Below are 25832 nucleotides of genomic sequence, written 5' to 3'. Positions count from 1 at the left end.
TTTTGAGGCAGATCGAATGACCTTCATGTTCAGGGAATGGAAAATGGAATTACAGAATCTTTAAACAAAGACGAAAGAAAAGATAAACAACATGATTTGTGACTCAAGTGCTCTTCCTACGCCATTTATCAGAAGGAAATTTCGCCGAATTTTCAGAAAGTACGAGCTTTATAAAAAGTGCAAGCTTAGCTTCTGTAGTAATCCATGTCATATATATATATATATATATATATATATATATATATATATATATATATATATATATATATATATATATGTATGTCAGTATGTGTAAGCTAGGGCAGCTTCAGTTCAAACTCAGCAGCCTATCTATTACATATATGTTACTTCATTATATAACTTGCTGATCATTTTTGGGTATCCTCTGTGAGAAAAGCATCCAAAAACCAGAGTTATTTCACAGCTAGCAATAAAAGGTGTACTTCGATGGCGCCCCCCGATCGAAATGATCTTGAACTTGGGATCACACGGGATGCACAGGGATCTCAACCATTGCTTTCTTCTGGTAATTAAGGAAAAACTCTTATATATCCTCTTATAGTCCTATTACTCATTTACTCTTATACGTAGTACTTGACTACTTCGTAATATGAGAATCACATATATATGGTTGTGATTCTTTGAAATGTCTTCTTTATAAAATTGTGCAACTTGCAATCTTTGATTGTCATCACAACAATGATAGAACACTATATAGCTCATATTTGTATTAGTTAAGGGTTCGTTCGGTATCATTGTCTGTTTGCATGTTTTATTTTTTTGGTTTTGATAGTCATATGATATATATTGAATCATGAATAAAAAATAATCATACTTATAGAAATCATGTTAATTTTGTAAATCGGCAACAAAAACTGGAAACTACTCCCTCCGTCCCGGAATACTCGACCCGGTTTGACCGGCACAGAGTTTAAGGGACTTGAATTGACTTATTTAATTTAATAGGTAGTAGTTGATAGTGGGGCATTATTTTAATGTAGTTAGTGGGAAATGTGTAAAGGGGTGGGGTTGAGGGAGAGTAGGGAATGAATTTTTAATTATTTTTTGTATGGAGTAGGGGGTAGGTGGGTTAATAGGGGTGGAGTAAGAAATAATATAATATTGTTAGAATATTTCCATTTTTAGAAACAGGTCAAGTATTAAGGGACGACCCGATAATGAAAACAGGTCAAGTATTCCAGGACGGAGGGAGTAGTTTTTGTATTGTTCATATTTTGGTTTTTAGTTTTTGTCTCGAAACATAAAATTAGTGGCATACTAATGCTATAAAAAGATGCAGGCCAACCCTTCCAAGATTACCATCTATGTCTACAAAAAGCTTGTCTCCGTGGTGATTGGAAAGCTTCTGAACAAATCCATGCAAGACATTCTGATTGTTTCCATGAGAAAATTTCGAGAAATGGTGATACTGCTCTGCATATAGCAGCAGCAGCTGGGCGCTATAGTTTCGTGAAGCAATTACTAGCATATGCCCAATCAACTGGCCAACAATTGGATTTGGGGCTGCGTAATGATGAAGGAAATACCGCCTTCTTTTTAGCTGCTGCATCGGGTGTGGTTGAAATTGTGGAGGAGATGCAAGTTCTTAACCGAAATCTTGTTAACATTACTGGTAGCAAAGGAATGAAACCAATTCAAATTGCTGTCTTGCAAGGCCATGAGAAGATGGTCAATCATCTCATGCCTGATTGTTTTGAACATTTATTGAACGAGGAACGTACCGATCTACTTATTGCTACCCTCGAAAAAGATCTTTATGGTTAGTTTTTATGTCTATGTCCTTTTGGATTTCTTGGCTTTCTTATTTACAACATGACAAACATATACACAATTTGTTAGAACAATGTCTTGAATCGGTCAAACCCCTTACTGCAGCGCCCCAACACGGAGATCTCTGTCTAGAGAGTACTATATAAACACTTTAGTCATAGCCTAATCGATTCTGTAATATGTACTATTCAAGATCAATAAACTTTCCTCCCCTCTGCATGTGGACGTAGTTAACGAACCACGTTAAATTTCTACGTCTTTATTACGTTATTTAATCTTTCTTTGCTTCCGTTATAACACAAGTAAATATACGCAGATGTGGCCTTGACTATCTTAAAAGAAGATGGAGACGATGGATTAGCCACTAGACGGAATGGAAACTCGCTTACGCCATTACACGTCTTGGCTAGAAAGACCCAAACGGAGAGCCATAGTCACCTCAACTACAATTGGAATTGGAACCCTCGTAAGTTTACAACCCTCTCAACTTTGTAATACAGTTAATTCGATAGATGTTATTTGCTAAACTTGTTATTTGCACTACAGTGAGAAAGCAACACCAAGATCACCGCAAACATGAACTTGTTGAGCACCTATGGAAAAGAGTCATAGAAACCAAAAATCATCAGAAAATCTCCGATATGTTATCATTCCCTCAGCCTGAACTGCTCTTTGTTGCGATACAGATGGGAAACTACGAGTTTGTCACAACCCTCATCCGGCATTACCCAGATCTAATATGGGAAAAGGACCATAAGAGTAGAACCATATTTCACGCTGCTGTTGAGTACCGTCAAGAGGAGATCTTTAGTCATATTTTTCAACTAGAAGGTATTAGGCATTTGCTTACCGCTTACATGAATCCTTTTAATGGAAATAACATTCTTCACTTAGCAGCCTCCTTACCTGAGCCTGATATACTTGATAGCGCGTCTGGTGCAGCTCTTCAAATGCAGCGTGAGCTCCTATGGTTTCAGGTGATTCATCTTCCAACTAAGGCTTCGTTTTATTCAACTTATATAATCTGAACTTAACTGAACTTATTTGAACTTATCTGAATTTTACTGAACTTATCTGAATTTTTTTTCTAAAATAATCTTATTTGTATATTAAAATATATGAAAATAACTTATATTTTCTGAACTTATTTTGTCTGAAACAAATCAATATAATAAGTCGAATAAAACAGAGCCTTAGTTTTAATTTGCCTGAATTATGCAATTCGAAAGACTTAGTAATATACGCATGCATTAGTACTCTTATTCCACATTAGTTTGCACACGATTGATTGAATGATACATCATTAACTGTGTTGTACATTAGTTTGCATGTGCTTGTACGCCGGGAAAGTGTCCATATAACTAATTTGGAATGAATGGGTAATAGTTTTTATGTATTTGACTTCTAATGCAAGGATGATGATGATGATGGCAGGCAGTTGAAAATATAGTACCACGCCAATATGCTCATTCAGAGAATTCTATCTTAACACAAATAAGCGATACAGAAGCAACCGAAAGCAATGAAACGCCACGAGAGATGTTCAATAGAGAACATGCACATCTTAGGATAGAAGGGGAGAAATGGATGCGGAAGACCTCGACTTCATGTATGGTAGTCGCAACTCTTGTCGCGACCATAGTTTTTCAAGCAATCTTTCAGCCACCGAACAAAGGAAACAATGAGAAACTCTTTTGGGCGTTTGTCATCTCAGATGCATTCTCTTTGTTGTCATCAGCTGCATCAATATTAACATTCCTTTCAATTCTGACATCAACGTATGCGGAAGAGGATTTCTTAGTATCACTACCATTGAAATTGATGGTTGGTCTTGCTATGCTTCTCTTCTCCATATTGACAATACTACTAGTTTTTACTATATCAATCATTATCCTTTTGCCTTACAAATCTGTGTGGATTATTGTTGCTGTGTTTGCTTGGTTCACCGGCGTTGTCTATATTCGGCTGCATTTTCCGTTGTTGGTTGTTGTTTATCGGTCTACTTTCGGAACTAAATATCTTTTCCGTCCTCAACATGAGCTATTCCGGGATTAGTGCAGAACAAACTCGTATGATGTAGTCAACTTCACACGACCTGTATTACTGTATATATTGTGATTTATGATATAAATTTAAGGCAATTTTATTGTAACAACGTCACTTTGATAACATGTTTACTTTTCTAATTACCCTAGCGCCTCTCCTTCAGGGATCTCTAAATCGATAAAAACAAAAATACATGTACGTGTACAATAAGAAGACATATCGCCTGATAGAAATTCGAGGACGCACGTGTAAGTTTTGATGGGCATGGATAATATAACAAAATTATATTTTTATCATTGATCACATTAACAAGAATTTTACAACAATATTTGGGAGAGCTCATGTCTCTCACTTATCTCTCTGGTAGAACTCTTGCTTCTACCCCTCACTCATATTTGTGTGGAGCTATCTTGATTGGCTCACCCTAAACTTATGCAAATACAACCTATTTATAGTTGTTGTATTACGATTTCTAGATTTTTCTACTCCCCTCATCATCTAGATTTTTCTTAGGATAATTCTAGACATTTTACTTACTAAATTTTTCTATAGATATTTCCTAAGATTATTCTAGATTATAATTTACAAATATATTTCTAGATTTTTCTACACAATACATTTCACTATTATATTTTTACAACCACATTATCTAGATTTTTCTAGATTAACATTTCAACACTACCCCTTAATCTTGAAAAATCTTGTACTCCAAAATGTTTATCTTTCGAAAATTTCGTTGATGCACTTGTCATCAACCACAAATCTTCATTAACGCTTGAATTCCAATAATGTTGGCACCCGTGTTACCAACCTCCATCTTCTTGATACCTTTTATTAATCTTGATGATTTTCTCGTTGGTATCCATGTTACCAATTATCCCACTGATGCACATGTCACCAGTCATCTCCTAAATTTTTCTTCAATTTTTATTTTGTTATTGGTGCTCATGTCACCAACCATCCCGCTAATTCTCTTGTCATTAGCAAACTTCAAAAAAAAAATTCAAAACATTTTCTTCTACATTTTCTTCATTGCCATTTGTTTCTCCAAATTTTTCTTTTGTTGTGGTACTCATGTTACCACCCATCACTGCTAATGCTCATGTCATTAGCAAACTTAAAAATTATTTTTGTGAATATTTTTTTTGTCACCAACATACTCTGCTAATGCCCTTGTCATTAGCATCCTTCAAATAATTTCTTCTTCAAAACATATTTTCTTCTTCAATTTTTTAATGTTTATTTAACGGTTAACTATAAAGCGGTTAACTAGGAAAAGTTGTAGCATATAAAGCGGTTGTCTGTCGTAACTGTTACCTATTTTAATGTTTATTTAACGGTTAACTATGATAACCGCTCTATATTCCTTCTCCATTTATTGATTTTAGAAAGGGTATATAGAGCGCCTTTCTCAAACCACCACAATGTATAATCAGACATATAAAGCGTCTCTTCTAACCATTTTATACGGAGTAATATTTATAAAGCGTTGAGCATAAGAGCGCCTATAAGGTGCTATATAAAGAATATTTTAACAGCTCTATATTCCTACTTTTGTAAATTTCTTTTAACTTCAAAAACAATATCTTTTAACTTTGAACCCACAGGACAAACCTCAAGTACCTTAGACAAGAAAATAAAATTTCAGGCATCAAAACCAGAAAAATATGAGAGAAAACTATAGAAAAAAAAACAAAAAAAAAACAGAGCTAACTAGGGATGGCAATGGGTCTAAGACCCGACCCAGATCCGGTTGGACCCTTTAAATACTTATTTTATTACAAGGCTAATATGATTGTTTTCCTAAACAAAATTAACCAATATTCCATATTTAGTGGTTTTATTAAAGCAACGTTACGTTTGCATACAAAAAATGGGCGAAAAAATTACGTAATATAAGAAAAATGAGGGACAAGGTTTTTTGGAAAACAAATACGCTTAGACCAATTTAGGATCCAGATCCGACCCTGGATCCATTAGACCCAGTGGATCTGGGTCTGGATCTGATTTTTTTGGACCCAGCGGATCTGGATCCACATCTTAAAAAGCGGGTCTGGATCTGAATCTTGTCGGACCCGGTCCAGATTCGACCCATTGCCATCCCTAAAGCTAACCATTGTCACCATTCACAGCTCCCGCTTTACAACTTCAACTTTCTGCCAGCACTGAAAGTCGTACTATACTTGATTGTCAGAGACACTAAAAAAAAAAGAACATACGAAAATTAGCAAATGGAATCACTTAAGCAGGCAGAATAAGTTAAATAACATGAAAAGAATGTTTTCAAAACAGAATTACTCATTACTTGGACCTAAAGGTCATGATCAATAAGATTTTATATGAACACCAACCATATTTGGAAAAAGCCTGAAGGAGGAGGAGACTCTACCTGGTTTACCACAGCCTTCTGTGACTTTTAAGAGGCCTCTCTGATAGCGTGATTCCTTTTTACTAAAAACTATGAAATTAATCTCCCCCATCAAGATAAGATTTGGTGTAACATTGTCCCACATTACTTGTTACACTTTTAAATTATGAATGATCCCATAATTATTACTTCTATGTTGTTTCTTTATTCTCATTAACAAAAGTTTGGACATACATCCTCTTTCATTCAATTAAAACAATATCTCATTAACTCCTATCACATCTACTTTTTTAATAAATTAACAATTGATAATCTAAAAACCACTAATCACCTAAACTTTATGCAAAGAAAACATATAACGAGTGATGTGGAACGGAGGGAGTAAGTTGTATTGTTCAATCAAACATTAACTAAACTTATTTTGTTTAGAACTTTATAATGGTAACGGGAACCATCTCTCAAAATGCCACTAATGGAGATTGAACACTCAACATTTTGGTTGAAAGATGCAATCCTTTCCACTTGACAAAGGCATTGCTAGTTACGTACTTTCCGTATGATGGATAATAAAACATCATTAATTACTTTGCAGTTTGCATATGCACAAATTAAATTGGTTGGAATATATAGTTGTGGAAGCTACAAAGTACTCTGTATATTATATAGAACTAAATCGGTCTCGTGCACGCCCGAGTATTCTACAATTATTTGACCATTTTTGTAAAATATATTTGACCAACATATTCCTCTCCCTAAAATTACCGAATAATTAACAGATTTTGAACATACTCAATTATATATGGAGTAATATGCGCTTTTCGTCTTATTACCTCCTACTACGTATAAATCACATATTTTATACTATACCGATTTGATTAAATTATTAAAATATTACAAAACCCAATTTTGGCAAATTATTATTACGTGACATCTTATAATCTACTCCCTCCGTATTTAATTAAAAGACACACTCTGACAGACAAGTGGTTTAACACTACAAAAGTTTGTATCTTTTATCACTACAAGAATTTGTATCTTTAACGACAATCTAATTACGACGGGTCAAAAATCCCGTCGCAAAAGCCTTTTGCGACGGGGCTAACAACCAAACACTGACGGGAATAACCGTCGCAAATGTCTTTTACGACGGGTTTACGACGAATTTACGACGAGATTTCTATTAACGACGGCCCCCTTTTATGACGGGTTCGCGACAAGAAATCCCGTCGTTAATCAACGATTATTGGCCTTTCGCGACGGGATTTCCCGTCGTTAATAGTACAATTTTTTGTAGTGTATGACAATCTAATAACGACGGGTAAAAATCCCGTCACAAAAGCGCTTTTGCGACAGGGATAACAACCCAACAAAGACGGGAACAACCGTCATAAATGTTTTTTACGACAGGTTAACGACGGAATTTTCCATTAACGACGGCCCCCTTTTATGACGGGTTCACGACGAAAAATCCCGTCGTTAATCAACAATTATTGGCCTTTAGCGACGAGATTTCCTGTCGTTAATAGTACAATTTCTTGTAGTGTAAAGAGAGAGTTAAATTTATTAAAATATGATGAATGTGAGATAGTGAGTGAATTATTTATTGTAGTAAAAAGATGACGTGAGTAAGTGTGGGGGAATACAAGAAGGAGAAAACTATTAAATAATAAAAAATGAAAGCCATCACATGACAAAAAAAAAAAAAATTGTATCTTTTACTTAAGTACGAACGATTATAGAAAATGTATCTTTTAGTTAAATACAGAGGGAGTATATACCAATATTCTTTTTCCATAAACAATTAAAAAAAAAGATAGAATTTTTATTTTTAAAAAAAAGTAGGAGATTTTTTTAGGAAAAAGTTTTTGGCCGAAAAAATTTACACTATAGGAGTTGGAATATTCTTGCGTGGACCTGGTCCACAATAATATTAGTGTGGACCCAAAATTAATACGGAGTAATTTTCACTAGCACCTTTTTACACTCATAGTGACCTTTATGGTTCATATAGTAACTATAATAAATTAAACACCAACATTTTTAGACATAGTAACTATTTTTTGAAGCATAGTAACCCTATGTTTTTAAAAGCGAATTATGACTTAAAATCACATTATTCAAGCACAACATGTATCACGACACTAATTAGGTATTTTTTTCCATAATAATCCTAATAAAATGCCAAAATAAATTAAGCACAAGTTGTTAACTTTATCTTAAGACATGGTCTACAATACATTTATTGTGAACCAAATTCATTTAAGAATTATAAATAGGGGTTACCTGTGTCAATTTTTAGTGTCAATTTTAGTAAGAATAGAAGATTATAGATATAGGCTAAAATAATAAACGCATAATATTTTCCTTATAGGTTTAGGATAAATTAATAACCTAATCTATTTTTTACTACGTAAGATGTTAGTTTCCCAAATTCTAATCAACATCAAACATACAATAAAAGAATATTTTTACTACGTAAGATGTTAATTTCCCAAATTCCTAATAAGAATATAATTAGCACTTGGTAACCTTATAAATATTGGTCGATAGGATCAAACAATTTCACACTTTCTCTCTTCCTTGCTTTTTCTCTGTCGATCTGCCAGGGTTTTCGCTTTCCTTGAATTCTTTTTTTCTCTGTCGTCAGAAAAAACACATCAATGGCATCCACATCATCGAAGAAGGTGATCCTGAAATCGTCCGATAACGAGGAATTCAGCATCGACGAAATAGTCGCCCTGGAATTAGAGACAGTCAAGCACATACATGATCGAAGACGACTGCGCCGACAACGCGATTCCTCTGCCGAACGTCACGAGCAAGATTCTGGCGAAGGTGATCGAGTACTGTAAGAAACACGTTGACTCTGCTGCTGCTGCTGCTGCTTCGAAATCTTCTTCCGAGAATCAGTCTAGTAGTAGTAGTACTGCTGTTGATGGCAAACTCAAGAAGTGGGATGCGGAGTTTGTTAATGTTGATCAGAGCACCCTATTCGATCTCATCTTGGCTGCTAATTACTTGAACATCAAGAGTCTGCTTGACTTGACTTGCCAAGCAGTCGCTGATATGATAAAAGGAAAGAATCCGGAGGAAATTAGGAAGATATTCAACATCAAGAACGACTTTACACCGGAGGAGGAAGAGGCGATTAAGAAGGAGAACCAATGGGCCTTTGAATGAATTTCGATAGGAATATATATGTCTCTTGTTTTTGTGTTCTTACATTGGTATTAAAGATTAAATATGTTGGTTTTGCTACTACAAAAGGTCTTGTGCGCACAAGGTGTACAATAAATTTATTGTACACCAAGATAACTTTAACTTTTTTTTTTTAACTTTAACCTAGTTTTGATTAACTTTTAGGTTAGTAAAAAGAAATTGATAGATAAATATTTTAAAGGGTTAAATGATTAATTTTATACATTATTAGTTATTTTGAAGAAATAAGTTTTACTAAAATGAAATAATTTATCAGTGAAAAATAGACAACTTTTAAGCATTTTGAGTTAACTTTTACTCCGGTGTACAATATTTATTGTACACCCATTGCAAATAAGAATTTGTAAATAAGAATTTGTGTTGCCACTAATGCTATTATTATCTTAATTTACTTTGCACAATTTAATTTACTTACTTTGTCTGTCTTGCGATTCTGATCATCTTGACAGATTTAAACAAATTAGAATCCGAGATCAGGGTGAGTTTATCCCTCACACTCATCCCAATCTCAACACAAGACTTTCCCTTTATTTTTATGCATTGATAATTAAATAGGATAAAATATGATGACGTAATATAATTTGATTTGGTTGGAGAAAAAGTGTACTCTTAAATGAGTCTTAAATGTCTTCTACCACATTATTCCTAAGACGTACTTAAACAAAGACTCGATCACTTTAAGGCTTGAGATAAACTCACCCTTACATTCAAGTTAGTATGTATGATGAATTATATGCCTTTGTACTACCAGGTTTTAGTTACTATCATTAGCCATTAAGGCAACTACTACTGCAAATTGAATTAACATAGCATATGACAAACTTCAAGAGAAAATAACATAAATCCAATGCCTTCATTACCTACGAAATACGGAGTATATGAATACAGATAACTACTGAAATCAGACTAGATTTTTTAAGCATGTACACCGTAACCTTAGTGAGTCCATGAGTCCATGTCGTCATACTTGTTTGACTGATCAGCTAAAGATTCCTCTTATGTTCTCCCTGACAAACTTCTTGGTCAAGCTTAGAAGCAGATTTACTGGTTGAGGATTACAACTGTTAGCCAAGAAGCCATGCTCCAAACCTTCAATTCAAACTCAAAATACTCCACCTTGTTCCCCCAAACACAAAAAATTGAGCTTTTACAAAAAAAATTGAAAAAAGAAAAGACCTCCAAAACTATTGAGCTTTTACAAAAAAATTCATTGAGTAAAAAGGATATGCAAAGAACATCAACTATTAAAAAAAAGTGTTTTTTTTAAATGTTAATGTTTGATTGAAAAAAGGAAAAGACCCCCTAAACTATTGAGCTTTTACACACAAAAAAAAAAAACCATTACCTACAAAGGATACACAAAGAACAATAACTATATGCGAACTTGTAAAGTTACTTGGCCACTTTCTCCCTCTCTTCCTCTTCTCTCCTTTATTCTTTTTAGGGTTCTCAAAAGGTAGTGCCTTTTTAGGGCCGAAATAGCCCTTTTTTTTTTTTTTTGGAAATTTGGTTATTTCCGACCCTTTCTCTTCAATTCTGTTTTGTTTTTGCGTTAAATCTCAATTAAACTACATTGTTGTGTAGTAAGTACCCCTACGGTAGGTTCGATTCTAGTTAAGTTTTGTGTGTTTAGTTTAGTTCAGGTTGTTTATTTGGTAAAGATTTGTGCGGGATCGAATAGGAGGTCAATCTTTCGACTACAATTAGATAAATCAGGCATAAATCATATTTGTCACGGCTACAACAAATCTATAGATCCCCTCGCCGAAAAAGGCTGTAAAACACAGCGAAAGAATGTTTGATATACTCTGGTCATAGCTATGGTGAAAATAAGTTTTTATTTAATTCGTTTGTTATGTACTACCTCCGTTTCAGAAAGTTCTTTACGCTTTGGAAAATGTGTCCAAATTATAAAAACTTTGACCGTAAATTCTCACCATTATATACATCAAAACGTTACATGTAAGATCTTGTTAGATTGGTCTCGAGATGTATTTTCATAATATCAAATTTTTATAATTTTTTCACATATGAAATTAGATATATTATTAGTTAAATATTGCATTAGAGTCCGTGCAAATAGTAACTGTAAAGATATTTTTGAAACGGAGGTAGTATTTATTAGATTCAAATTCTTTTGCAAACGTCATATGACTTTTTATCAATGAATTAATTTGATTAAAAAAACAATAACTATATAAATTAAAACAAACAAACCTTAGAACAAACATTAAGAGTTTGGCTAAGCAGGGATTTATTAATTGTCCTTTTTTTTTTTCTCTTTTCAGAATATACAAATTCCATTAGGGGTTCAGTTTGACAAGACCCCTACTGAACCCCCTAGTGACACCGTTAATTGACAAGACCCACGTACGCTTCAACGTTAAGAAAAGTTTAAATCTTAACGAAGAAATGAACACGGATCACCCACGCTTTCAGTCCTGCTGACCCTTCTCCCACCACCCACCCATCCAGGGCCGTCTCCGGCAATTTGGAGGCCCTGTGCTAAAATATAGATATTGAGCCCCTAATAATTTTTACGGGTAATTATTTAAGATAAACACATAATTTTTATATTAATATTGTTTTATTTATACAAAATATAGAGTCAAATTAATAATATGGTATAACGTTTTATGTGTGATGGTTTGAGAAAATTGATGTAAAGATTCGATGGACATGAAAAAAATAAAATAAAATAAAATAAAAAAGGGGGCATGGGGAAGAATCGAACCCAGGTTTCAGCTACCACACTTATGAGTCCAAACCAACTGGGATAAAGATTACATATTGAATTATAAAGCAGCTATTAAATATATAATATTTGTTTTTTGGGGTTTAACCAACATAATTTCTTTTTGGGGCCCCAAAATTTTGTGGCCCGGTGATGGAGGTCCACCTGGACCTCCCTTTAGCCGGCCCTGCACCCATCGCCCAGTCAAATACCAGCTGTGAATGAAATTGATTTGGGGATGTGATTAACGTTAAAAGCCACGTCATTCATCATTAGATTGCATTCCTAAACTCGCGGCAACAGAAAATCATTTTAGAGGATTCTATAAAAATGATGACGATGCACGTGTCTTAACAAGTACTTCGTATAAATACTCACTAAATTGTGAAACACTTCCCGACCTAATCGATATTTCCCAGGCCCCAGCCTCCTTTTTCCTCCTCTATTCTAAACCCTAAAACCCAAAAAAAAAAAAATTGTTTCAATTTTACAAAATGTGCAGCTCTAATATACGTGCGATCACAGGATTAGACGCTGGTCCTTCTATAACATCGGCGGTAAGAAACCACCACCACCCTCGTAGAATCAGATCTATGACTATGATAAGGCCGCCGCCACCGCCTGATCGAAAATCCATTCAGGAGGAAACGGCAGGATCTAATACCGTGATAATCAAGCGAAGAAAATTGTCGCGAGCTTCTCTCATCCTCGGCGACCCACTACCGCTGCAGACGACACCGGATAAGTTCCCTTTACGGCGGAGTCGTAGTAGCTCCATACTCTTCTCCGCCATTGTTGGCTCTCCTTCCGTTCAGGCTGTCGATGAACCACCTCCACCTCCACCTAAATCACCCCACAGATTTTTTTACCTAGGTAATTTCCTTTCTTTATCCTTTTTATTTATTGTCCTTTTTTTGAAAAAAACTGGGTGAAAATATAATCCTCAGTGTTAAAGTTTAAGATCTATGATATTCGCTTTATTATCACAGATCGATTATGAATAGGTGCAAATACAATGGTTCACATATTTTACTTAGAGTTTAATATTTGAATTAGCTTCCAATGTTTTCTTCAATTTTTTTTTTTTTGGGTAAGGAGTTTAGGGTTGTTGACCTTAAAGAGTTGCCCAAACACATTGAGTCAAACAATGGGTTTTAGATGTTAGATAATGGATCTATCAATCCGTATAGGAGTGGCTCATATCGTTCCAATCTGTATAGGAGGGGTTGATGTTAGATTGAGGATTGGGTGACATAATATGAGGTTGGTGGATTCGTCACTTACCCTCAAATAAAGTTCATATAGGTTAGATAGGTTAAATCAAATCAGACAAACAATAATAGCAAGTACAACCTTAACTGATTTATGTATTTAGTGTGTTCTATTCACGTGATTTCACTTACTTTTCTGTTGTGTATCTGGGTAGTTTTATTTTTACGACATCGGAACTTATCTCAATTTATTTAGAAAAAATTCTAAATAGAATAGAGCAGGTTAGTGTTGAATTGGCTTATGTCAAGTGGGTTTATTACTCGCCTTGGATCTTGTTACCGAGGACTTGTGAATCGGTGTGGCAGCGTTTAACTTCGTTTTGTTGTGTGGCTAATTATTTTCTTGTGGAAAAAAGGTTTTGTACAATAATCAATATAAACATTATGTCCACTGTATAGCAAACATAAGATACAAATTGTTGTGTATAAAAAGTAATTAAAGTTATGAAGATATACGCTTGTATAGATATAACTTACAAACCACTACAGTTGTAAAGACCGAAGGTCTATGTAAATATGTTGTCTCATTTCGTATTCCCTTCCCCCATTGTTAATTTATATTGTCTCTATAGTTCTTTCGCAAACAAAAAAAGTTTTAAAAAATAATGGTTTACTTTTGCCTAAATTAGTTTCTTGGTGTATTTTAGTCTTTGATAGGTGTTGTGACTTTATTCCTTTGGTTGAGATGGTATATGAGCATGTTAGGTGACTTAGGTTGGCCTTGTATGTTTTTTGTGTCTTGTTCCAAACCCAAGGGAAATGTGTTGCATGGATGATGATTGTTCTCCGCTACTGACAGTGGAAACGGGCCCAGAACAAAATCGCTTGTTCTTCGTGTCGACCCTAAGAGAGTGACCATAATGCGTGTTGAGCATCATTTATATTAACTTAGTGTTTCGGTTGACCGATCAGAGCTTAGGTATGAATTGAAAACGCAACCCAAAACATTATTAACCTCGTCGTGACTGCAACTGAGAATTCTTTGTGCTAGTGCACAATAGGCTATAAGTAAATCAACTTGTGTTCATGTATGAGTGAAGTACGAGAGAATTATGTTGTCACGATCATGCTAGGAGGAATCCCTCTTTCATAAATCTATATCTTAATATAGATCTCACCGTTTGTGCAATTCTTGACAAGTGTGTAAACAACACCAAACCAATGGTACTTGATCCCCGATAGTTCATTAGTTATTGCATTTCGTAGTTAGTATGGAAAACATTTGATCTCCGATAGTTCAACCCCCCACTTACCCTATGTGTGCTATATTTTATATAACATCATTGCATTGAGTCAACTGTACATTTTATATATTTTATCATTAGATCGAGGCTTTAGGTATTTCGACGTATTTAAGGCAACATCAAGTAATATACAGTTATTTTGGTGTTTGTTCTTGATTGTAAAAATAAAGGAAATAGTAGTATGTATATTATGATACCTATACAATATATATACTACTACTATCTTAGAAGATTTCAAAGAATATATGATTACTAATCTAACTCTCAAGTTATCTTATACGGAGTATGATTAAATAATTATGTATTCTTTAACTTTATAAACATCTTTATGAAACTTTTTATTTGGTGATTCTGGCTCTTTAAAAGAAGATTGGTCTAAAAAGTTGTGTTATATATTCTTAATTAAACTAAAAGTTAACCCTTTTTAACCGGATTGTTTCAAGGTTGTGTTTTTAGAATCAATTTTTCCTAACTATTTTGCGAGAGATAATAATATGTACTACTTTCGTATCAAAATGATTTTTACACTTTTTGTTTTAGTCCGTTTAATAATGTTCTTTACACTCTACTTTATTCTATCTCTGGACATGAAATTTACTACCATACATTTTTTATCCCATACTATTTACAACTTTCTATTCACTTCCTCTTACTCACTTTATTCATTTTTTCCCCTTACACCCCCACCATTTTACATATTTCTCTTACTTTATCCATATTTTAATAATATATTTAACAAAATTTTATCTTAATATTTGTGCAAATAGTAACCGTAAAAATCTTTATGAAACAGAGGTAATATAAACACTTTAGGTAGACATCAAATATCTTATAAGTTTCCTCATGGAAGTCTGTGTATTACTACCTAGCATATATTTTGTTATTTGGAACGTATATTTTATACTTCCTCCGATCGTTTTTACTCGCAACGTTGCATGTCAATGCACAATTTTGATTATTAATATCTTTAAATCTCTTTAATTAAAAATTATAAAAAATTGATATAAATACACATTGAGACGAATTAACAAGATCCCACAACACTATATTTTATCTTACACATAAATCACCAACAAGAATCAAAGTAGAAGATGTGAATAGTGTTAAAAGTCCAAACGTTACAAGGAAGTATATTTTATATTTTACATTTATCACACTAATTAAAATATAATAGATTTTGAAATTTCTTAACTCGTTGGTTCAAACCATATCTAAAGTTGTCGTGTCATTATTCGAACCGACCTGAAGATGACCTTTAGCCCAAATTGGAAAATAATGTATTTCCTGACCCGACCCAATACATTTGACAGGTTTACGGCACACTACAAAACAATTGCGTCCGTTTCAAAACCCACTAAATTATTGGGCTATTTATTGCTGAACCTATATTTGGTATTCAGACTATTCACCAATCACACTATATAAATATTCTCTTGTGGGCCTCTTATAAGCTCTAACCAATACAAATATGATAGGGACAAGAGTCCTTTATATCCGAACCTGGCCCTAATTATCCCAACGAACTTCCTGCCCAAGATGCTACAATTTATTTTTCACAAACTCTTATTTACAAGGGAAATATTGTACACCGAATTAAAAGTTGACTCAAAATACATAAAAGTTACCCTTATATATGTAAAAGTTATCTATTTTTTATTGATAATTTTTTTCATTTTAATAAAAAATTCTTCAAAATCATTAATAATGTATAAAAATTAATCATTTAACCTTTTAAAATGTTAATCTATCAATTTTTTTTCATAATATAAAAGTTAACCAAAACATAGTAAAAGTTACAAAAAACTAGGTAAAAGTTAGTTTGGTGTACGATAAATTTATTGTACATCTTGTGCGCGCAAGACCTTTTGTTTATTTTTACGCTTATGTATGTATAAATTCAAGTTCAAACATTAATTTTTTAATTTTCCATAAATTAAAATTATAAAATACATATTAAGATAAATATAAAAAGATTTCAAATAAATATATTTTCTAAAATTTCTTATATGTACTCATGAATAAAGTGCACCTTTTAACATAGGCAAGCTCACATACTCATGTAAGTTCTATAACCAGGGAAATTTGATGGGTTGCACCTAGAAATCTAGAATAGATGCTCTCATGTGTTTCTTTTACGTAGTATAAAATTACTAAATTAGTCAAGCTATATTATATAGCTCAGACGTTAACACGTTACATTTTAAAACAAACGAAGAAAGTATATACTTCCTCCATTTTTTAATAATTGCACCATCTTTGTTTTAGCACTATTCACATATTCTTATATAGTTATTTTTTGTAATTTAGAACTAGTGTATAGGTTATAACTTGTGATTATACTCCGTGTTACGGAGTATAGTTATATTACTCCCTCTGTCCCTTAATACTCGACATGTTTTGACTTTTTGTACTATTCACATAATTAACTTTGACCCTATTTTATTTCTAGTATATAAAAACAAATGTTAGTATATACTCCGTAATATATTGTTGGCTTCATCTTAATATATATTTTCAAAATATAATATTTTTATAAGTATTTATAATTTGTAGTTAAATAAATTGGTGGTCAAAGTTGAGCATTGACAAACGTGTCCGGTCAAAATAGATCGAGTATTAAGAGACGGAGGGAATATACATTAAATTTAGAGATGTTTGGACATGGAAAATCTATGGAAAACAACTTTATAATATCCATCTCATTTGTGTTTATGCAGCTTCTAGGATTCTGGGAGACTTATCGTAATTCAGAGTTCGCGACCCTGTGCGCCAGGAATCGAAATTTAGTTGGTAAAGGGCAATAATGGGATTTACCAGTGCACCAATATCAGGTAGTCATTGGCAAGTTAGCATGCCCGCCAAAGGCCCAAAAGCCCGGCCCCTTCCGTCCCCCAAAATTAGTTTTGGGTTAACCGGCCGGTGAATGTTGTGCCGGCGGTCCAATCGGCACTCCTAATTAGAATATTTGACTTTCGGGACAAATTATATTCCGAGAATTGGTCAATACGGCGTATTGTTTTTAAAGAAAAGCAAATCGAGCAGCAGACAGATTGAATAACTAGTATATGATTCCCTAATGTATACTGGTTGTAATGAGGAGGTCGACTCTCCTCTGTTATAAAGTTTGGAGCACCTCAATATCTTATTGACTTATTTGATACATTTATGAAAAGAAATGGTGCAATAGTAGTTAATTTTAAGAGGTAATTGCATTTTCTCAAGGGAAAACAAGTAATTAGCAAAAATCTTTTTAGTAAAAAAAGATGAATTTTTCTTTAGCGATTTGATTAGCAAGAAATATTTCCCATGGTACAACATTTTGAACATAACACACGTAACGGTTTTTCGATCTTTATTTGATTCTTAAGAGAATAGTTTTGGTGAATTGAGATGGAAATAGGACAAATCTAAGAGTTTGAGACGAATTTTTGCAAATTCATTACAAACTTGAGACGGAATTTATGAAACTCCATATACAATTCCATCTCAATTTTTATTTAGAGACCAAATTTTAGTAACTCGTCTCAAGTTTGAGACGTTTATTGTATCCGTCTCAAAATCCATCTTTAATTGATGCATAATTTGTAGTGATAATGAATTTAAAGTTTATCATACTTGCTTGGGCATATTTGGGGATTTTGAGTATTTCAACTTATTATGTACTTTAACTCCTAAGGCAAAAGCTACATAATGAAACATAACACCGTTGATTTAATCATTTAAACAACATGACAATCAAAAGTTAAATAATAAGAAGGGAGGGAGGAAATTACTTGTTTTGTATACCTACGTGGAGTATAATACAGTCTCGGTCGAGAATCGATCCTTGGATCATCAACGAACAACTAGCCAGTTTTCCATTGCAAAAATCATTGGATAGTCTAAGATCAATGTTCCATCCCTCATAATTAAGTTTCCTTGTTATGAAAGAAAGAACACTGAACCTATACCATACAATAATTAATACTTCATCTCAAAACCCACTTTGGAAAACCTGCAACAAATAATAAAGCAGTAAATGAAGATCATTTGCAACAAAATAATTTCACAAATCGCCTACTGCTACATCAAACTCCTTTAGTTATATATAGGTTAATAAAAAGCACCAAATCACTAAAAAAATGGCATTATGCATGATTACATAGACTCGTTATTAGCCATTAAAAAAATTAAAACGCGTGTAATAATAACGTTTTAAAATTAAAGACCAATTGTACACTACTTTCGATCATTAATTCCAACACGATATCGTATTTCAAAATTAGGCTTGTTTTAATTAGAAATATTTCAAAGGAAATGGAATATAGGTTTAGAGAAGCAAAATAAATGTAAGAGATTAGAGAGAAAAATGTGGTATTTCTTATTTTCAAAAGGAAAGTTGTTTTTCACCTCTCGGAACATTGTTTTACACGTAGCGTTAACGAAACAAATAAATAAAAATTGATCTAAAAATTATTTTTCCAGAGAGTATTTCCCATCAAAATAAACGGAGCCTAATAGAAATTGTATGATTTCTTCTTTTCACTTTGTGATGCATATTAATTAATTCCATCACCGGCCTACTTTTTTTTTTAATTTTGATTGATTCACATCACTAACACCCTATCTTCGTAGCGTTTCTCTCCCTACTTGTTGCACTTTTCTACATGATACACTTTTTTTTTTTTTTTTTTTTACGTTTTTTGGCCGCGTACTCTCCCCACGATTGTTTGCAATATTTAGCGCACACTCCCAAATTTTCTTTTTTTGGATAACCTTGCGGCCTTGGATTCTTGGAAGATCATTTTCTCTTGATACCAATTCATAATAAAAGTATTTTATGATGATATGTAATTAATGGACCCAAAACAAAAGAAAAACATTCGCAACAAAATAAGCTCATCAAATAATCACATCTTACATCAATGCCTTTTATAAGTGCATAAAATACATTGTATCATCTAAATTCACACAATAAGAATAGAGCGAATTCAATAACCCATTAACCAATTACTACGTAATAATTAATAAGTACGTACGTAACAAAAGATAAACCAATGCAAAGACCCACCATGAGCCATTAACAAAATGCATACACCATGTGCCTAAAATCTAGCTAGCTATGAGTCATTTTGACACTATCTTCCCCATATCTGATAGGAACATATCTGATAGTTCTAAGAGCAATTCCAATGGTTAAAAAATGACCTGCTCACAAAAAAAAAAACATGTGAGCAGGTAGTCCACCGTTGGTACATCAATGACATAAGCAGTTGTTAGAACCTTTTAGCTATTTTGGGCAGATAGGTCAAACAAAAATATAGCTCAAATAAATAAATTACTAATTAAATATTATAGGGAGCTATAAGGTATTGTAGTCGACCACTGTGAAAATTTGTAGCTTTAATCAATTGTAGCTAAAAATTTGATGTGGCAAACTTAGCCACAACATTTTGTAGCTTTAATCAATTGTAGCTAGAAATTTGATGTGGTAAACTTAGCCACAACATTTTGTAGCTCACCATAAGAGTTGCTCTAAAGAGATAACTTTATAAATAAAAGAACAACTAATACTACATCGCTAAATAAAAAGAATAAGGAAAAATAAGAATAATATGTGCCTTTTACGCCTTTCATAGACCAAAAATAATACGAAATAACTTTAACTTTTAATTTATTTTGCTTGCATCAAAAATAAAAATAATATTATATACAAATTGGAAATAAAAACAAGTTTAAAATAATAGCAAGACATTGTCAAAATTAACGTACCATACCTGGAATGAAATGAAAAGGAAGCAAATGTAGGAATTCTCAAACTTCGGTAACGCCAAACATCGACCAGCTTATATCTTCGCTGAAACATCGATTTCGTATTTGGCGTGCAAAGCATTACTAGTTTACTACTACTACTATAAGCTAATATTCAAGTTGCGTGCACCACGACGACATAACACATTAACATACTTAGTCATCCATGAGGCCATCTCCTAAGATTAGTAAATGTATACCAAGTATTAAAACACGGAAATTGTAGTAATGTATTAAGGATTTAATCACCTTGTAATATTTTTTATTTACAATTATTGGTGTTCAGACTTGTTCACGATATAATATTCCTTAAGAGAAGACTTGACAATTTAGTAAGTCATATTTATTATCCAATTGGCGGAATATAAGGTGTACAGCAGTTTAATAAAGTAAAATGGGTGGCGAAACTGTTAATATAGATTTGCTGACAACTCTAATTGAATTGGTCTATAATTAATAAATTAAACTTTGTTATCTTATGAACCCAGAAACATGATTGATGTTTATTTTATTATATTTTTTGTTTGGCAAATTTGTTAAAAAGGACCTTTTATAATCCAAATTTTGCGAGAAAGGTGCTTATATAATTTTGTTTTTGTGAAATCACACCTTAATGTAAATTTTTTTGCGAGAAAGGACCTTATATAATTTTTTTTTTGTGAAATCACACCTTAATGTAATTTTTTTTGCGACGGACAACCAAAAGTAAATTTCCGGCATTGACTGAGTTTTTTCGGCCATTGACTTGCACGTGAGAAACACGTGTGACTTTATTTTGCTAATCACACCCAATTTTCCTCCAAAATTCTAAGCTTTAAAACCTAAAGTTGAAAAAAAATCGAAATAAAATCAAGTTTGAAAGTTCAAGACTCGGGAATATCAATGTCTTTAGCCAACGTAAGCCACACGTGCTGCTCACGTGCAAGTCAATGGCCGGAAAATCGTAGTCAATGCCGGAAACTTCCCTTAGGTCCTTTCTCGCAAAAAAATATATTTTAAGGTGTGTTTTCACAAAAAATTATATAAGGTCTTTTCTCGCAAAATTTGAGTTATAAAAGGTCCTTTTTGGCAAATTTGCCTTTTCGTTTTTTTGTTTTATAATATACTCTGTTAATTCGTACACTCAAGATTATTAAATTAGGGATGGCAAATGTACTAAGGGAACGCGTTTACTCGTCTTCCATACACATAATGTACTCATTTTACATTTTGTATCAACCACCTATAAATAAAATACCTAATTTTTTTAAAACAAAAGAATTTCACAAAATGTTTGAGATGAGGGATTTTGAAAATTAATTGACCTTTGTTAAATGGGTCAATAAGAGATGTATAGGTTTGAGGGGCATGTTCCGTCTTACCCTGCTCATGCTCAGATCGCCTCTGTCAAATGGCCAAGTGGATAAATTGAAGTATATGATTAGTGGAAGCATGAAAAGCAGCAGCTTGATTGCTTATGATACATCATTCAGTTTCTATGATTGTGATAAAAATCCATCATTTGGGTGTCAATAATACATGTAGATTCGTAAAGAGAGCAATATAAAGAGAGAGACATTTTCGTAAAGCAAGAGACATAAAGAAAGCAAGTAGAAAACATTTTCGTTTAAGGTATGGGACAAACTTTAAAGGGACACTGGAAAAATAATATAAGAAAATCTTTTAGACATAGAGGGAATATAAATTATGAAAGTTCCTCCTTCATCTCCAAGTATTCACATAAAAGAAAAATATAAAAAAAAGGCGAGAGAGAGAATAAGTAAGCTATTGCAGGCCATTTTCTATTTTGTGAGTGAAGAAATGATTGGGAAAACCACCGTGGCAAGAGTGGTTAAAGAAAAACATATTGTTGATGATGATGATTATGTGCATCATGGGTGAAGAGAAGTCCTTCACAAGTTTGTGCGGATAGAGGTGCTCCGAAAATATGGCGTTGGTGATAATGTGCATCAACAACAAAGTGTGTGATGAGATGTGTATCACAAATAAACGTGGTTAAAGGCATCTTGCTCCTTAACCAAGGTCTTGGGTTTGAGCCTTGGTAATGGAAAAAATCTCAACTGGGAGGGATGCTGCCCATCGAGGTACACATGCAAACTCCCGCGGTAGATTAGTCCACTCGCCGAAAGCGGTGGGAACTCCTTGTAGTAGAACCAAAAAAACAAATGAACGAGTCGGTAAAATGTGAAATTTATTGAAGAGAAGTACGTCAAATAATTGATAGATACGCAGTAGAAGGTAATGATGGTGGATCATATAAAAGCAAACATGCAAGGGAAGAAACAAGTCCAATTAAAAAGGAAATATCTCTTAAATGTCAAATTAATTAAAACACTACAAGAATTTGTATCTTTAACGACAACCTAATTACGACGGGTCAAAAATCCCGTCCCAAAAGCCTTTTGCGACGGGACTAACAACCAAACAATGACGGGAATAACCGTCGCCCCTTTTTATGACGGGTTCGCGACAGGAAATCCCGTCGTTAATCAACGATTATTGGCCTTTCGCGACGGGATTTCCCGTCGTTAATAGTACAATTTCTTGTAGTGAAATTACAACCATATCCAACATAATATGTAGAGTAATTCAACAATGACAGGAAGATCGTGTTATAATTTCAGCAATTGACAAAATAAGATGCACACCATGTTTTAATTTCTGTAGTCATTGACAAATTAGGTTGCAATAAGTACAAGAAAATTCATGTTTTTTTCCTCAAATTGAATGTCATGGCATCTTAAGATGTGAGCCATGGCTAGAAGCCGGTCAAGAAGCAATTAATCTTGTTTGAATTTCCCAAAAAAAACAAAACAAACAAACTAAAACTCTTATCAACAAAGAAGGGGGACATGGAAGGAAGGAGGTTAATTGAGGAGTAAAATCCATGATCATGCAGAGAAGGGCCATAAAAGAGGGGCGGAAAGATCAAGGAGGTAACCTCCTCATGAAAGCTTAGCTCTCTATCATTTTTCTCTCTCTTATTTCTATTTTTTTGTTCAATTATTCACACCTCTAGTTTAGATTTCTACAATATTAAGGTAGTGTTCTCTTCACCTGAATTTCACTTATCTTATCTTATTGGCCATTAATTTATCTTATTTTATCTTATCTTATCTTATTGACCCTTATCTTATCTTATCTTATCTTATCTGAACTTATTGACCCTTATCTTATCTTATCTTATTGACCCTTATCTTATCTTATTGAAACTTATAGTATTACCTTATGTAATATTTATCTCACCTTATCTTATCTTATCTTATCTTATCCTATCTTATTGGCCCTGAACTTATCTTATCTTATTGACCCTGAACTTATCTTATTTTATCTTATCTTATATTATTGGTCCTGAACTTATCTTATCTTATCTTATTGACCCTTATTTTATCTTATTTTATCTTATCTTATCAGACCTGAAATAAGTGAAAATAAGGTGAAGAGAACAGAGTCTAATTCATATTATTCATTTAATACTCCCTTCTTTAGTGAATAATGGCATCATTTTGACTTTTATACTACTAGGCAACTAGCTCATACATTAATCTTACCACATTTTCTTACTAATGAATACGAAGTAAAAAATAAATGTTTTTGTGTAATATTATTATGTTGTTGGATTAGTCTTGGTTTAAGTTTTTTAAATATTTATTTTTTAAAAAAATAATAATTTTTACTAATTCCATTCTATAATAATGTTACAGTTTAGAATTTTGAAAACTATTTACACTCGAAGAGAATATCGTAATTTCTTTCCTATATACAATGAAAAACATATTCATGTGGGTTATTTTTTTGGTAATAATCTTTAGGTGGGGTTTTGTTTGATTACTTTCAATGAGTACTCTAATAATGTTTACTAATGTATATAGTTAGAGATAAAAGTGATATAAAATATGTATGAACTAACGTGAACAATAGAAAGTGGAATATTACTACGGAGTATATATGTAACAGACCCTTAGTGAATATTTTTCCATCTACCCTTATTCATCATAGACTTCACTCCAGTCTAACCGTTCATCTTATACTCTCTATTGCCATGCTTGTTGTCAAGTATCAATTCCATATTATTTCCAACCCACCTTATCAACTTTGCTGATGCATTTTAGAATTGAGTACATACGGAGTACTAAATATTAAATTTGTTTCAACTTGCAACTACAAGTGTACGGAGTAGAAGTAACCTAGCAGATCATCCATGTCACAGCAGACCATCGGACATCAGATAAGACAGATCAAGCAAAGCAACCGCAGGAAGTACCTATTGAAAGTACCACAAGTAATCAAGAACCGCACAGACCCTCAGGTCTGCGGGGAAACGACCTGCTAGACGACAACATAGACACGTCGTTAAGCAAAAGGACAAACAACAAGTACATCACTAGCGTACACGCGGCAACATCTGAATAGGCCAAAGTACTGAATAGTACGCCTATAAATACTGCCGTCCCCATTCATTTGCGGACACGTTCAATACAAGTACAATTCTTAACCCTCTCTACTTTCTCTCTCTAGAACATTATCTCATTTGCTGACTTAGGCATCGGAGGGGGTTTCCTCGGTTAAACCCCCGAGGTTAGCTTACGTTCGTTCTGTCTGACAGGGCAGCATCACCAAGCAGGGCTCCCCCAGTTCCACACCCGGAACAAGTGGCGCTAGAAGGAGGGGAATCCCAGACCTTGCTTCTGAAAGACCTACCCTCTCACGCAATGACTGAGTCAAGCGAACCGATAATCCAGCAGATAGAACCACCCACCTCAAAAAACAACCAGAGAACCACAAATGTACCCTTGTTCGGCATGCCTCAGAGTCTTGGTCCGCCAAGAGAGACACCACAACCCAGAGCTATGGCAACCCCTAGCCAGGGCCAGGGTGTCCCAATTCCAACCAGTGCTTCACTAGCACGATTGGGGGCACAGTTCTCACCCGACCAGATGCGCACAGCAATAGAAGTCCTGACATTCCTTACTCAAACAACCCCACAAGCCCAGGTCATGAGAACAGCCCCAGAGGTTGAGGTTGAGCAGAGGAGAAAACGTCCCAGACCCCAGCATAGTCCGAATGTTTGGAGGAGGAATCTGCAGCAGGACATGGAAGGGGCTGATAATCAAGAGTATGAAGCAGAGAGTATCACACCAAGCAGAGCTCAACCCCGAGCAAGGACTGAACAAGCACCCAGTCAAAGACACCACTCCATGTCAGGTATGCCCAATCCCATCCGAGCAGTAGTTAAACCTGATAATTCTCCCTTCTGCGATGAAATACTCTCTGAAGGAATGGAAAAGATAAAAATGCCCACTTGCAAATACTCCGGAAAGACAGACCCAACGAATCACCTCTCTGCCTTTGGGGGACACATGATGCTA

General features: G+C 33.9%; 1 protein-coding gene, 1 long non-coding RNA gene and 1 pseudogene across 7 annotated transcripts; 2 read left to right on the top strand and 1 right to left on the bottom strand.

Moving 5' to 3' along the window:
* Window positions 1-293: 293 nt before the first annotated feature.
* On the top strand, window positions 294-4116 carry LOC110796601 (uncharacterized). 4 transcript variants are annotated; one of them, XM_056841152.1, is made up of 6 exons: window positions 294-526; window positions 1295-1780; window positions 2108-2257; window positions 2338-2622; window positions 2689-2768; window positions 3226-4116. In XM_056841152.1, the coding sequence occupies exons 1-6, from the start codon at window positions 448-450 to the stop codon at window positions 3844-3846; spliced, it is 1701 nt and encodes a 566-aa protein (XP_056697130.1). In that variant the 5' UTR covers window positions 294-447; the 3' UTR covers window positions 3847-4116. The 4 variants fall into 4 exon arrangements, with proteins under 4 accessions (XP_056697130.1, XP_056697131.1, XP_056697128.1 ...); XM_056841153.1 differs by having other exon boundaries at window positions 1301-1780; window positions 3226-4115; XM_056841150.1 differs by having other exon boundaries at window positions 2338-2768; window positions 3226-4114.
* A 4449-nt stretch (window positions 4117-8565) lies between these two features.
* LOC110797470 (SKP1-like protein 1A) lies at window positions 8566-9398 on the top strand (annotated as a pseudogene).
* Window positions 9399-10333: 935 nt separating this feature from the next.
* Window positions 10334-20721, bottom strand: LOC110797486 (uncharacterized). 3 transcript variants are annotated; one of them, XR_002535845.2, is made up of 3 exons: window positions 20430-20707; window positions 18447-18667; window positions 10334-10468 (listed from the first exon to the last, which is right to left on the bottom strand). It is a non-coding gene; the product is annotated as an uncharacterized lncRNA (long non-coding RNA). The 3 variants fall into 3 exon arrangements; XR_002535846.2 differs by having other exon boundaries at window positions 10401-10540; window positions 20430-20708; XR_008929828.1 differs by lacking the exons at window positions 10334-10468; window positions 18447-18667 and adding an exon at window positions 19535-19860 and having other exon boundaries at window positions 20430-20721.
* Window positions 20722-25832: the final 5111 nt, after the last annotated feature.

The sequence above is a fragment of the Spinacia oleracea genome, chromosome 3, assembly GCF_020520425.1.
Source record: "Spinacia oleracea cultivar Varoflay chromosome 3, BTI_SOV_V1, whole genome shotgun sequence".
In the NCBI taxonomy this organism is placed as follows: domain Eukaryota; kingdom Viridiplantae; phylum Streptophyta; class Magnoliopsida; order Caryophyllales; family Amaranthaceae; genus Spinacia; species Spinacia oleracea.
This window is presented reverse-complemented; position numbering and strand designations above follow the sequence as displayed.